At 47.8% G+C, this 13,656-nt stretch overlaps 1 protein-coding gene across 1 annotated transcript in view; it reads right to left on the reverse strand.

Annotated features, from left to right (window-relative positions):
• The window catches only part of LOC132882505 (collagen alpha-1(XIX) chain-like), a 169,260-nt gene extending 163,402 nt beyond the window's left edge, over positions 1-5,858 (reverse strand). The window contains exon 1 of the mRNA XM_060915619.1: positions 5,781-5,858. Within this exon, the coding sequence (XP_060771602.1) occupies positions 5,781-5,858 (78 nt within the window). The remainder of the gene's footprint in view (positions 1-5,780) is intronic.
• Between the last annotated feature and the right edge of the window lie 7,798 nt (positions 5,859-13,656).

The raw sequence follows: 13,656 nt of genomic DNA on the forward strand, positions 1-13,656 counted from the left end.
CTGGCTGGTGGAACAGCGCGTGATGCGCCTCCTCCCCCTGCTAACGGGCGAGGCGCAGCTGGCCGCGCTACAGCTCCCCACCGACCGCCCTACGCGGACCTTCGCCGGGCCGTCCTCCAGTGGGTGGGGTGCACCCCCGAACAGCAGCGACAGCGCTCTGCGTCTGGAGGAAGTCGGCCAGCCATTCACGTTTGGCCAGCAGCTCCGGGACGCCTGCTGGCGATGGTTGAGGGCCGACAACCGCGACGCCGAGGGAATTATCGATCAGGTGGTGCTGGAGCAGTTCATTGCCCGCCTACCCGAGGGGACTGTGGAGTGGGTCCAGTGCCACTGCCCGGCGTCGCTGGATCAGGCCATCGAGTTGATGGAGGACCATTTGGCGGCTGTTCCAATGGCAGGACAGCGCACATCCTCTTCTTCCCTCTCCTCTCTCTCTCTCCCCTCCTGTGTCTCGTCCTCGCCCCGTTCCCCCACAGTGGAGGTGGGGGCCGGCCCCACCCCAGCTGGCCCATCGCACCCGCGGTGCCCTCCTGTTTTTCCCTTCTGTGTCTGTCTCTTCCCCCTCCCAGGTGAGTGGGCCCCAGAGCCCCAGTGCAGAGAGGAAGCCCGGGCCGGTTTGCTGGCGCTGCAGGGAGCCGGGCCACCTCCAACAGCAGTGCTTGGTAATGGAAGTGGGCACGGTAGTTCGGATCCCCGATGCGCCAGGAGCCGCCCTCGATCGGGCCGGAGTGAAGGTGTTGTGTGTGCACGGGGATGTTCACAGCTACCCTTTAGTGTCGGTCCAGATTTTTTTCAGAGGGGAAAAATTTAGAGTAAAGGAGGCGGTTAATCCTCGCCTCACCCACTCGATAATTTTGGGGATGGATTGGCCAGGATTCGGGGAGTTAATGAGCCATTTAGTGAAGAGTGGGTCCTACCGTAGTTCAGCAGGGGGAGGTCCTGGTGTCGCATTGGCAGGAGCAGCTGTCACAGAGCCGTCTACGTCATCTCCACATCAGAGTGAGGAGCAGCAGTCTGCTCCTCCCTCTCTCGGGGAATCCCTCGCAGATTTTCTGTTAGAGCAATCGCGAGATGAGACTCTGTGACATGTGTTTGACCAAGTGAGAGTAATCGATGGTCAAACGCTCCAGCCAAACGCCACCCCGTCCTTCCCCTATTTTTCTATTATGAAGGATAGGTTATACCGAGTGACGCAGGACACTCAGACTAAAGAGCAAGTCACACAGCTTTTGATTCCAAAGAGCCACCGGGAATTGCTATTCCAGGTGGCTCACTTTAATCCCATGGCTAGACACTTAGGACAGGATAAAACACTAGCCTGACTAATGGCCCGGTTCTATTGGCCAGGGATTCGCAGCGATGTCTGTAGGTGGTGTACGGCATGCCGCGAATGCCAGTTAGTAAATCCATTTGCCATTCCAAAAGTGCCTTTGCGCCCTCTCCCATTAATCGAGACCCCGTTTGAAAGAATTGGGATGGATCTCATTGGGCCATTAGATTGGTCAACACGATGGTACCGCTTTATTTTAGTTCTGGTGGACTATGCAACACGATACCCGGAAGCAGTGTCTCTTCGCAATATCTCAGCAAGCAGTATTGCGGAAGTGCTCTTCCGCATCATCTCCCGAGTTAGAATCCCGAAAGAGATTCTGACTGACCAAGGCACCTTGTTTATGTCACATACACTGAACGAACTGTATGGGTTATTAGGTATTAAGCCGATCCACACCAGCGTGTATCACCAACAAACGGACGGTTTAGTTGAACGGTTCAGTCGCACCCTCAAAAATATAATTAAAAAATTCATAAGTGAGGATGCACGTAATTGGGATAAATGGCTCGAACTCTTGTTATTTGCAGTGCGAGAGGTCCCCCAAGCCTCCACGGGGTTCTCCCCGTTCGAATTGTTATATGGGCATAAGCTGCATGGCATTCTAGATGTGCTGCGAGAAAATTGTGAGGAGGGACCTTCACCAAGTAAAAATGAAATTCAATACGTTATTGACATGCGCGCAAAACTCCACACACTCACACACCTAACCCAGGAGAATTTGCGGCAGGCCCAAGAATGGCAAATCCGCCTGTACGACAGGGGTACGCACCTTAGGGAGTTTGCACGTGGAGATAAAGTACTCGTACTGTTGCCCACATCGAGCTCCAAATTGATCGCCAAGTGGCAAGGACCCTTTGAGGTCACACGGCGAGTCGGGGACGTCGACTACGAGGTAAGGTGAACGGACAGGGGTGGGGTGCTACAGATTTACCACCTCAATCTGCTCAAACTCTGGCACGAGGGGTTCCCCGTGGCATTGGTGTCGTTGGTTCCGGAGAAGGCGGAGCTGGGGCCGGAGGTTCAAAAGGGAGCATTGGCATCGCGTACCTCTCCGGTCCCCTGTGGAGACCACCTCTCCCCGACCCAACTCGCGGAGGTTGCCCAGTTGCAGACCAAGTTTTTGGATGTGATCTCGCCCCTGCCTGGCCGCACCAACCTCATAGAGCACCACATTGAGACACCCCCGGAGGTGGTAGTGCATAGCCGCCCTTACAGGCTATCCGAACACAAGAAAAAACTGGTTCGGGAAGAACTCGAGGCCATGCTCGAAATGGGCATCGTCGAGGAGTCCCACAGTGACTGGAGCAGCCCGGTGGTCTTGGTACCCAAGGCCGACGGGTCAGTCTGGTTCTGTGTAGACTATAGAAAAGTCAAAGCGGTGTCTAAATTTGATGCGTACCCAATGCCTTGTATTGATGAGTTGCTTGATTGACTAAGCACGGCTCGTTTTTACTCGACACTGGATTTGACAAAGGGTTATTGGCAGATCCCCTTGACTCCATTATCCCGAGAAAAAAATGGCCTTTTCCACACCGTTCGGCTTACACCAGTTTGTCACACTTCCTTTTGGGCTGTTTGGGGCACCCTCTATGTTCCAGTGGCTGATGGATAGGGTCCTCCGCCCCCACGCCACCTATGCGGCCGCGTAGCTCGACAACATCATTATTTATAGTAATGACTGGCCGCGGCACCTACAACATCTGAGGGCTGTCCTTAGGTTGCTGAGGCGGGCGGGTCTCACAGCCAACCCGAAGAAGTGTGTGAATGGGCAGGTGGAAGTACGGTATCTGGGCTTCCACTTGGGCAATGGGCAGGTGCGTCCCCAAATTAACAAGACAGCAAAAATTGCGGCCTGCCCGAGGCCCAAGACCAAAAAGGGGGTGAGACAGTTCCTGGGGCTGGCTGGCTATTATCGTAGGTTTATACCTAATTATTTGGATGTCACCAGCCCGCTGACTGATCTCACTAAAAAGGGGGCACCAGATCCGGTCCAGTGGACGAAGCAATGCCAGCGGGCTTTCTCTGAGGTGAAGGCTGCACTGTGTGGGGGGCCACTGTTACACTCCCCTGACTTTTCTCTCCCCTTTATGTTACAGACGGCTGCGTCGGACAGGGGGCCATTTTGTCCCAGGAGGTGGAGGGGGAGGACCGTCCAGTGCTGTACATCAGCAGAAAGCTGTCAGTACGTGAGGGGCGCTACAGCACCACTGAAAAAAAAAAAGAAAAAAAAAGAGTGCCTCGCAATCAAGTGGGCGGTCCTCGCCCTCCACTACTACCTGCTGGGATGCCCTTTCACCCTCTGTTCAGACCACGCGCCCCTCCAGTGGCTCCACCGCATGAAGGATGACAACGCGCGGATCACCCGTTGGTATCTGGCACTCCAACCCTTTAACTTCAAGGTGATCCACAGGCAGGGGGGGCAGATGGCCATGGTGGACTTCCTCTCCCATAGGGGGGAGGAGTTGGCTGCAGGCCGGACAGCCACCCGGCCTGAGTCGGGCGGTGGGGGTATGTGGCAGCGGGGGCGTGGTCAAGCGTTGGTCTGTGACCGGAGGGCAGAGTCAGGGAAGGTGAGTGACAGAATCACTACACCTGAGATCGATTAACATGTGTTTGTGTGTCTTCCCCAGTGACCGCGCCCTATTTAAGGAGAGAGTGAGAGCAGAGGGGGGCTCTCTCCTCAACCAGACGATTTGTGTGTGTGCGTGCATGGCTGGGAGAGTTGATTTAGAACTGAAAAGTGCTAAATAAATGAGTTTTGGAACTTGAATTCTGGCCTGCCGTCTTTCTGTGCTCCTCCCACTATTACGAACTGCCACAGATGCGCTCCAGCCCGATTGAGGGTGGTTTCTGGTGTGTCAGGGACCCGGACCTCCATCGTGGAGCACTGATGTTGAAGATGTCCCAGCTCCCCGCAGCGCCAGCACACCGGCCCAGGCTCTCCCTCTGCACTGATGTTATGGGAATCACTCACCTGGGGGGAAGAAGACACAGACAAGGAAGGGGAAAACAGAAGGACAGCACGGGTGCACTGGTCCGGCTGGGGGGGGAGCCGGCCCCTGCCTCCACGGTGGGGGAATGGGGCAAGGATAGGAAGCAGAGGGAGAGAGAGGGGAGAGCGGAGAAGAGCACACCCGCCTCCCTGCCATCAGAACTGCCACCATGTGGTCCTCTGCCAGCTTGATAGCTTGGTCCAGCGATGCCGGGCGATGACACTGGACCCAGTCCACTGTTCCTTCCGGAAGTTGTGCAACAAATTGCTCCAGTGTCACCAGGTCGATCACTCCCTTGGCGTTGCGGTCATCTGCTCTCAGCCACCGCCGGCAGGCATCCCAGAGTTGTTGCCCATATGCGAACAGTTAACCGACCTCCTCCAAACACAGCGAGCAGAAGCACTGCCGTTGTTGCTTCGGGGAGCGGCCAACACGCTGGAGGATGGCTCACCAGAGGTCAGTGTACACAAGCCGGCTGTCGGCGGGAAGCTGCAGCACGGCCAGTTGTGCCTCACCCGTCAGCAGGGGGAGGAGGCTTGCCACGCGCTGGTCGACCGGCCAACCCCAGGCCTCTGCTGCTTGCTCAAAGAGCATGAGGAAGGCCTCTAGATCATCGTATCATCGTGCGGACCCATCTTCGCTAGGGTGAAGTGGGGAGGGTCCACTCCGCTGGCGATCATGGGCCCCGCTGACATGAGCAGGTGCTGGAATGCCTGATGGTCTTCCTGTTGGGCCAGCACCAAGGTTTCAAACTGTTGTTCTTGCTCCTTCCGGAGAGCAACCAGTGCTTGGTGCTGTTTCTGCTTGGCTGTGGCAAGGGCATGGATCAGCTCCTTGAACGGCGAGGACTCCATGGGGCTGTTCCCTTCTGAACTCTCCCGGGTTTCGGCACCACTGTAGAAAGAACCTGATATGGGTGGAGCACGGAAGCATGGCAGACGGATTTTGTATCTTAGTTCTTTTCTTTATTCCTGCTTTTCAGCACAAAACTCAAAAAACTCTCTCTTGCTCACGCGTGCGCACACACACAGGCTATAAGCAAGCCCTCGGCGCCAACCTCCCCTTCTCACTCTCCTTTTATCGGGCACGGTCACTGGAGGAGACACACAAACACACATTAATTGACAACAGGTGTAGTGACAACCACTCACCTTCCCTGACTCCACCCTCCATTCACAGACTGACACTCATCCACGCCCCCACTGCCACAGAACCTTATCCCATCTGTGAAACATGGTGGTGGTAGTATCATGGTTTGGGCCTGTTTTGCTGAATGCCTTCTATGCTCACTTCGAGGACTCCAATACCACCACTCTGTCCTGGCTCACCCCTTCCCCCAATGAGCCCTCAGCATAACAGCAGCAGAGGTGAGGAAAACACTGCAGAGAGTCAATCCCTGTAAAGCCCCAGGCCCTGATGGGATTCTAGGTAGGGTTCTTAGGGACTGCACTCACCAGCTGTTTGAGGTTCTGATGGACATATTCAACATCTTGCTGACTCAGGCCAGTCTCATCATGCCTCAGGACAGCCATGATCATCCCTGTACTGAAGACCTCCATAGCGTTGTGCCTTAATGACTACCACCCCATTGCACTCACCCCTATCATCATGAAGTACTTTGAGAGGCTGGTGATGAGGCACTTGAAGCAGACCATCAATGTGACAGAGGACCCACACCAGTATGCTTACAGGCAGAACTGGTCCACAGCTGATGCCATCTCTGCTGTGACACACCAGGCCCTCTCTCACCTGGAGTACAAGGACTTCTACATGAGGCTGCTGTTTCTGGACTTTAGTTCTGCATTTAATACCATCATCTCACAGAAACTGGTGGCCAAGTTGGCAGCGCTGGGGACCTAATCCCTGTGCAACTGGGTCCTGGATTTCCTGACCTGCAGGCCACAGCGTGTCAGGATTAACAACACTTCCTCCACCATCACCCTCAACACTGGCACCATCTTGTGGTGAAGTTCACTGATGACATAGTAGTGGTTGGACTCATCACCAGCGGGGGACGAGTCATCGTACAGGATGGAGGTGAAGGACCTGACAAGGTGGTGCGGGGACAACAACCTCATCCTCAACATCAAGAAGACCAAGGAGATGGTTGTGGATTTCCGCAGGACTGGCACCACCACCCCCTCCTCTCCACATCGATGGAGCAGCTGCGGAGATGGTTCCCTCTGTCAGGTACCTTGGAGTTCACCTGACCAACACGTTCACCTGGCGCACCAACACCACGGCCGTCATAAAGAAAGCCCACCAGCACCTCTACTTCCTGAGGAAACTGAAGAGGGCAGGACTGGGGGCTGATGTCCTCAGGTCCTTTTACAGCTGTGTGGTGGAGAGCATCCTGACCTCCTGCCTCACGGTGTGGTATGCTGGCTGCACTGTGGCTGAGAAGGAGGTGCTGCAGAGGGTGGTCAAGTCTGCACAGAGGACCATCAGGCGCAGCTAACCACCCATCAGTGACATCTAAACCACTAGATGTAGAGAAAGAGCCACCTGCATCCTCCATGACCCCACTCATCCTGCACTTGGACTTTTCACTCCCCTGCCCTCTGGAAGGAGGCTGCGCTGCATCCAGGGCAAAAAAACATCTAGACTGAAAAACAGCTTCTACCTAGATGCAGTTAGGCTTCTGAACTGCTCCACCTCCCATATATTGAATGCTCCCATATACTGAACACTATGCATCTTACCAACATGCCTTAATTCTGTAAACTGTTGCTGCTCATGGTTTTGCTGCTGTACTGTTGCACTGAACATCCTTAAGTTGTGCCACTGCAGTACATTGTGCAATATTTTATTTTATTGTGCTTTGAATTTTAATGTTATCTTGATAGCTTTTATTTTAGTTTATTCTATTTTTAAGTCCATCTCATCTCATCTCATTATCTCTAGCCGCTTTATCCTTCTACAGGGTCGCAGGCAAGCTGGAGCCTATCCCAGCTGACTATGGGCGAAAGGCGGGGTACACCCTGGACAAGTCGCCAGGTCATCACAGGGCTAACACATAGACACAGACAACCATTCACACTCACATTCACACCTACGGTCAATTTAGAGTCACCGGTTAACCTAACCTGCATGTCTTTGGACTGTGGGGGAAACCGGAGCACCCGGAGAAAACCCACGCGGACACGGGGAGAACATGCAAACTCCACACAGAAAGGCCCTCGCCGGCCCCGGGGCTCGAACCCAGGACCTTCTTGCTGTGAGGCGACAGCGCTAACCACTACACCACCGTGCCGCCATTTTTAAGTCCAATCTTAGTTTATTCTATTTTATTCTATTTGTTATTTAACTATTTTACTTATTAGTTAATTTAGTTATTTATTCATGCTGCACACACCGAGACCTGGGTAACTGTGTCCCATTCTTATCATGTCACATTGTTGAATAACAATAAATCTGAGTCTGAGTCATTTAAACCAAAAAGTTCTATTTTGGTCCCATACATCCACAAAACATTTTTCCAATAGCTTTCTGGCTTGTCCACATGATCTTTACTGTAGGAGTAGGATGCTTCTTTGCTTTGCTCCTGCTTGATCTTTATTTTACTTTACTTTCTCATTTAATTTCCACTATTTTTTCATTTTATTTTTCATCTTTATAAGTTAGCTTTTAAAACAAAATGCCAGGGGGCAAAAAATCCAGGAGATCTTGCAGAAAATGCACAGAACTACAACCCCGATTCCAAAAAAAGTTGGGACAAAGTACAAATTGTAAATAAAAACGGAATGCAATGATGTGGAAGTTTCAAAATTCCATATTTTATTCAGAACAGAACATAGATGACATATCAAATGTTTAAACTGAGAAAATGTATCATTTAAAGAGAAAAATTAGGTGATTTTAAATTTCATGACAACAACACATCTCAAAAAAGTTGGGACAAGGCCATGTTTACCACTGTGAGACATCCCCTTTTCTCTTTACAACAGTCTGTAAACGTCTGGGGACTGAGGAGACAAGTTGCTCAAGTTTAGGGATAGGAATGTTAACCCATTTTTGTCTAATGTAGGATTCTAGTTGCTCAACTGTCTTAGGTCTTTTTTGTCGTATCTTCCGTTTTATGATGCGCCAAATGTTTTCTATGGGTGAAAGATCTGGACTGCAGGCTGGCCAGTTCAGTACCCGGACCCTTCTTCTATACAGCCATGATGCTGTAATTGATGCAGTATGTGGTTTGGCATTGTCATGTTGGAAAATGCAAGGTCTTCCCTGAAAGAGACGTCGTCTGGATGGGAGCATATGTTGCTCTAGAACCTGGATATACCTTTCAGCATTGATGGTGTCTTTCCAGATGTGTAAGCTGCCCATGCCACACGCACTAATGCAACCCCATACCATCAGAGATGCAGGCTTCTGAACTGAGCGCTGATAACAACTTGGGTCGTCCTTCCCCTCTTTAGTCCGAATGACACGGCGTCCCTGATTTCCATAAAGAACTTCAAATTTTGATTCGTCTGACCACAGAACAGTTTTCCACTTTGCCACAGTCCCTTTTAAATGAGCCTTGGCCCAGAGAAGACGTCTGCGCTTCTGGATCATGTTTGGATACGGCTTCTTCTTTGAACTATAGAGTTTTAGCTGGCAACGGCGGATGGCACGGTGAATTGTGTTCACAGATAATGTTCTCTGGAAATATTCCTGAACCCATTTTGTGATTTCCAATACAGAAGCATGCCTGTATGTGATGCAGTGCCGTCTAAGGGCCCGAAGATCACGGGCACCCAGTATGGTTTTCCGGCCTTGACCCTTACGCACAGAGATTCTTCCAGATTCTCTGAATCTTTTGATGATATTATGCACTGTGTTCAAACTCAATATGTTCAAACTCTTTGCAATTTTACACTGTCGAACTCCTTTCTGATATTGCTCCACTATTTGTCGGCACAGAATTAGGGGGATTGGTGATCCTCTTCCCATCTTTACTTCTGAGAGCCGCTGCCACTCCAAGATGCTCTTTTTATACCCAGTCATGTTAATGACCTATTGCCAATTGACCTAATGAGTTGCAATTTGGTCCTCCAGCTGTTCCTTTTTTGTACCTTTAACTTTTCCAGCCTCTTATTGCCCCTGTCCCAACTTTTTTGAGATGTGTTGCTGTCATGAAATTTCAAATGAGCCAATATTTGGCATGAAATTTCAAAATGTCTCACTTTCGACATTTGATATGTTGTCTATGTTCTATTATGAATACAATATCAGTTTTTGAGATCTGTAAATTATTGCATTCCGTTTTTATTTACAATTTGTACTTTGTCCCAACTTTTTTGGAATCGGGGTTGTAGAACAGAGGATTTCTATCCTGGAATCAAAGATTGATGTCCTGCCAAAGACAGAATTAAGAGCAATATCTCAGGAAAGGAGTACAGAAACAGTGGCTGAGAATGCAGAGATTGCACCCTGACAGGCCGATGGCACTGCAGATCGAGTGGATGAATTCATCGATCTAACAGGGCAAAATGTGAGTACAGAAAACTGGCACATGATGGGTGGCAGGTCCAAAAATAAAAACAGAAGAGTAATTACCTCAACACCAGTTCGTTCTGATACTATGCAACCCATGCTCCACAGCCATGCTATTAGAAATAGAGCCAGGTCTACAAACTACAATAGGATTTACAATCCTTTGGAAAATCCACAGCCCATAAGGCTTCAGAACAAATTTGAATGCCTCAGGGATGTGGAAGCGGAATTTTCAGGCGGACAAACACCATAGAAAGAGATCGCACCACAACCAAAGAGCTGTGGGAAGAGGCAAAAAGCAGCTCGTAACACCACCTGATCCCACAACCCTTGTTCTTGGTGATTCCACTGTAAGACATTTAAAAGGACATGGGATGATTATTTGCTGCCTTCCAAATGCATCCATCTCTGACACCAAAGACAGTATTTTGAAACTCATGTCCGAGCATAAAACTATCAAACGTATTGTTGTGCATGTGGGAGCAAATGATGTTTTCAGAGAACAGCTGTTTGTCCAAGATGATTTCAGAAAACTTTTTTCTGATCTCTATAAGACTGGAATACAATCTTTTATCAGTGGCCCACTCCCTGCAAGGGGAAGCTTTGCATTTACTCGACTCTTCAGTCTTAACACCTGGCTTGGAAAAACTTGTTTTTTATTTGGTATGAACTTCATAGACAATTTTAACCTTTTCTGGAATCGCAGAGAATTCTTCAAGCCAAATAGCACTGAACTCAGCCGGATTGGGACCAAAGTTTTAGCGGATCACTATAGCCTCGCTCTACAACATGCAATTTTCTCTCAGCCAACATTGAGGAAAACAGTTGATAAGATATCGCAGACTGACCCAGTTACAAATATCAACAATACCTCTGCAAAGCCAAAAACAATCATCCATGCAAGTCTTCACCAAGGACACACAGCCATCTGGGGCAGACTGCCAAGAACCATCTGGGGCAGACTGCCAAGGACATCAACAATCACATGAAGAATGTGAGCATGCGATTCCATCATGCGATTCCATCCAGATTGAGGACCTGACCAAAGACAATCATGCCAAGGCTGCATCATCTACATCTCGACCCCATGCAAGTATCACAGAGACTGTCAGGGAGACAGTCACTACAGAGACAGTCATGAAGACACTCACAAAGACCTCACCAAAGTCCCAATCTCAGTCTCGCTCTTCTGACTTTATTGTACCATCTCTGTCTCCCCCCTGCATGGATTTCCCTAAAAGTATGCAGAGACTGCTGCCAATGGCTGCACTCTCTTTTTCCAGCCCAAATCATTCGCGACAAGCAGTGTACCCAGTTCATCAAAAATCAACCAACAGACTGAATTGTGTTCACCCAGGACTTTCAACTGGCTACCAATATTTTTCACCATCTAAAAAATACATGACATCTCCAATCCTTCCCCCCCCCAATGTCATGAAACATACAGAGAGTCTTGTATGATGTGCTGTGGGTCCCTGCATTGAGTGTAGTTTTGAAAACAAGCTGGGACCCAGTATGCCTATGCCATTCTCTATTCCTGTGTTGATAAGAAATAGAAAACAGAGCATATTTAACCCAGGGGGTAAACCAGTCTAGTCTCCTTCCTGTTTCAAAACAAGATCAGAGTGCCCAAGCGGATATTACTTCTAGAATTTCTGTAAAGCTAGCTCTTCTGAACGTTAGATCACTTTCAAACAAGTCATTTTTAATTAATGATCTTATCTGCAAACACAATCTTGATTTTTTGCTTTTAACTGAAACTTGGCTGGATCAAGCAAATAGTGCTACCACCCTTATTGAAGCAGCTCCCCCAAATTTTAATTTTATGAATGCTACCCGACAGGGTGGAGGGATCGCAAATATATTCAAAGCCTCTTTTCAATGTAAACAATCCTCACTTGGTGATTTTACATCCTTTGAACACTTATGTGCACTTGTTACATGCTCTCCTAACATATTGTTATTAAATATTTACAGGCCTCCGAGACATTCAGCCAAAGTTTTTCTAGAAGAGTTTGGTGAACTGTTGTCAGTCATTTGCTTAGAGTTTGACTGTCTTATTATATCTGGGGATTTTAACTTGCATGTAGATAATCCTGAAAACACTTATGCCAGAGAACTACTTGCACTTATTGACAACTTCAACCTAGTACAACATGTCCAGGGGCCGACCCACTCTCGTGGTCATACCCTTGACCTCGTCATCACAAAGGGTCTTACTGTTTCTACTACTGTTGTTGACCTGGCCTTATCTGATCATTTCTGTGTTTTCTCTGATGTTTCTATGTCCCCTCACATTCAGAACAGCTCAATGACTATGGGTAGGAGAGTCATAAACGAGAACACGTGTTCTCTTTGAGCAAGCTCTCTCTCGGATCTCAACCAAGATGTCAGACTCTGTAGATGATTTACTGGAAATTTTTAATTTAAATATGACCCAAATTATGGATGACATTGCTCCATTCAAAATCAAAAGAGTCAATGACAAGCAGAAAGCACCATGGAAGCAATACCCAGCTGTTAAATTGCTAAAGAGAGAATGTAGAAAGACTGAAAGAAAATGGCGTAAATCTAAACTTCACATCCATTATCAAATTCATAAAGGGATGCTTTGTAAATATAATTATGAAATTCGTAAAGCAAGACAATCTTTCTTCTCCAGCATCATCAACAGGAATATAAACAATGCCCATGTGCTATTTTCAACAGTAGAGAAGCTAACTAATCCCCCACCACATTTAGTACCTGATCTTCTCTCAGTTAAAAAATGCAATGAGTTTGCATCCTTCTTCAAAGGTAAAATTGATAAAATACGGCAGAATATTGCTCATAATATATCTCAGTTGCAAATAATTGAAAAGCTGCAATCACCAGTGACACAGACAGACAACTTCAACACAATGTTAGAATTTTGTTTAATTGATTATGAGACTCTTGAAAAACTGTTCAAAATCTCAGTTCCTCAACATCTGAATTGGACATTCTGCCCACCAACTTTAAGTCTGTTCTTCACCTTATAATTACAGATGTGCTTCAGATCATAAATATATCCCTAGAGCATTGTTCCTGTGTCCCTGAAAAAAGCCGTTGTAAAGCCCCTACTTAAAAAGAATAATCTGGATGCTTCAGTATTAAACAACTACAGGCCAATATCAAATCTACCATTCATCGGGAAAATCCTTGAAAAAATTGTCTTCAATCAATTAACTGCCTTCTTGATATCAAGCAGCTGTTTTGATAACTTTCAGTCAGGATTTCGTGCCAATCATAGCACTGAAACAGCACTGATTAAAGCTCACTGGCTTCCAGTAAGCTATAGAATTGACTTTAAAGTATTGCTGCTGGTGTACAAATCTCTAAATGGTACAGGGACCAATTACCTCTCTGATGTGTTGCAGCGGCCTAACCCAATCAGATCAACCAGATCGCAGCAGCAAAACTTACTGGTAAAACCTGTTGTTAAAACAAAGTGTGGTGAAGCAGCTTTTAGCTACTATGCAGTACAGCTATGGAACAAACTCCCAGAGGACATTAAAAATGCTCCTGCTGTTGGTAGCTTCAAATCTAGACTAAAGACCAAGCTGTTTTCAGATGCTTTCTGCTAACTGATTAATATTGTCATCTTTACATGTTTTAAACTTTCTTAACTTTTACAGTCTCTGCATGTTTTAAACTTTACTTAACTTTTATTCTATTTTATTCTGCTGTTTTTTTAACTGAATTTTTACTTGATTTTATTATTTTATTTCTACTATTGTTTAATTCTTATTATTTTTCTTCCCCATTTATTTTATGTAATTTTATTTTCTATTGTTGACTGTTTTGCTTTTACTTCTGTAAAGCACATTGAAC

The sequence above is a fragment of the Neoarius graeffei genome, chromosome 3 (genome assembly GCF_027579695.1).
Source record: "Neoarius graeffei isolate fNeoGra1 chromosome 3, fNeoGra1.pri, whole genome shotgun sequence".
In the NCBI taxonomy this organism is placed as follows: domain Eukaryota; kingdom Metazoa; phylum Chordata; class Actinopteri; order Siluriformes; family Ariidae; genus Neoarius; species Neoarius graeffei.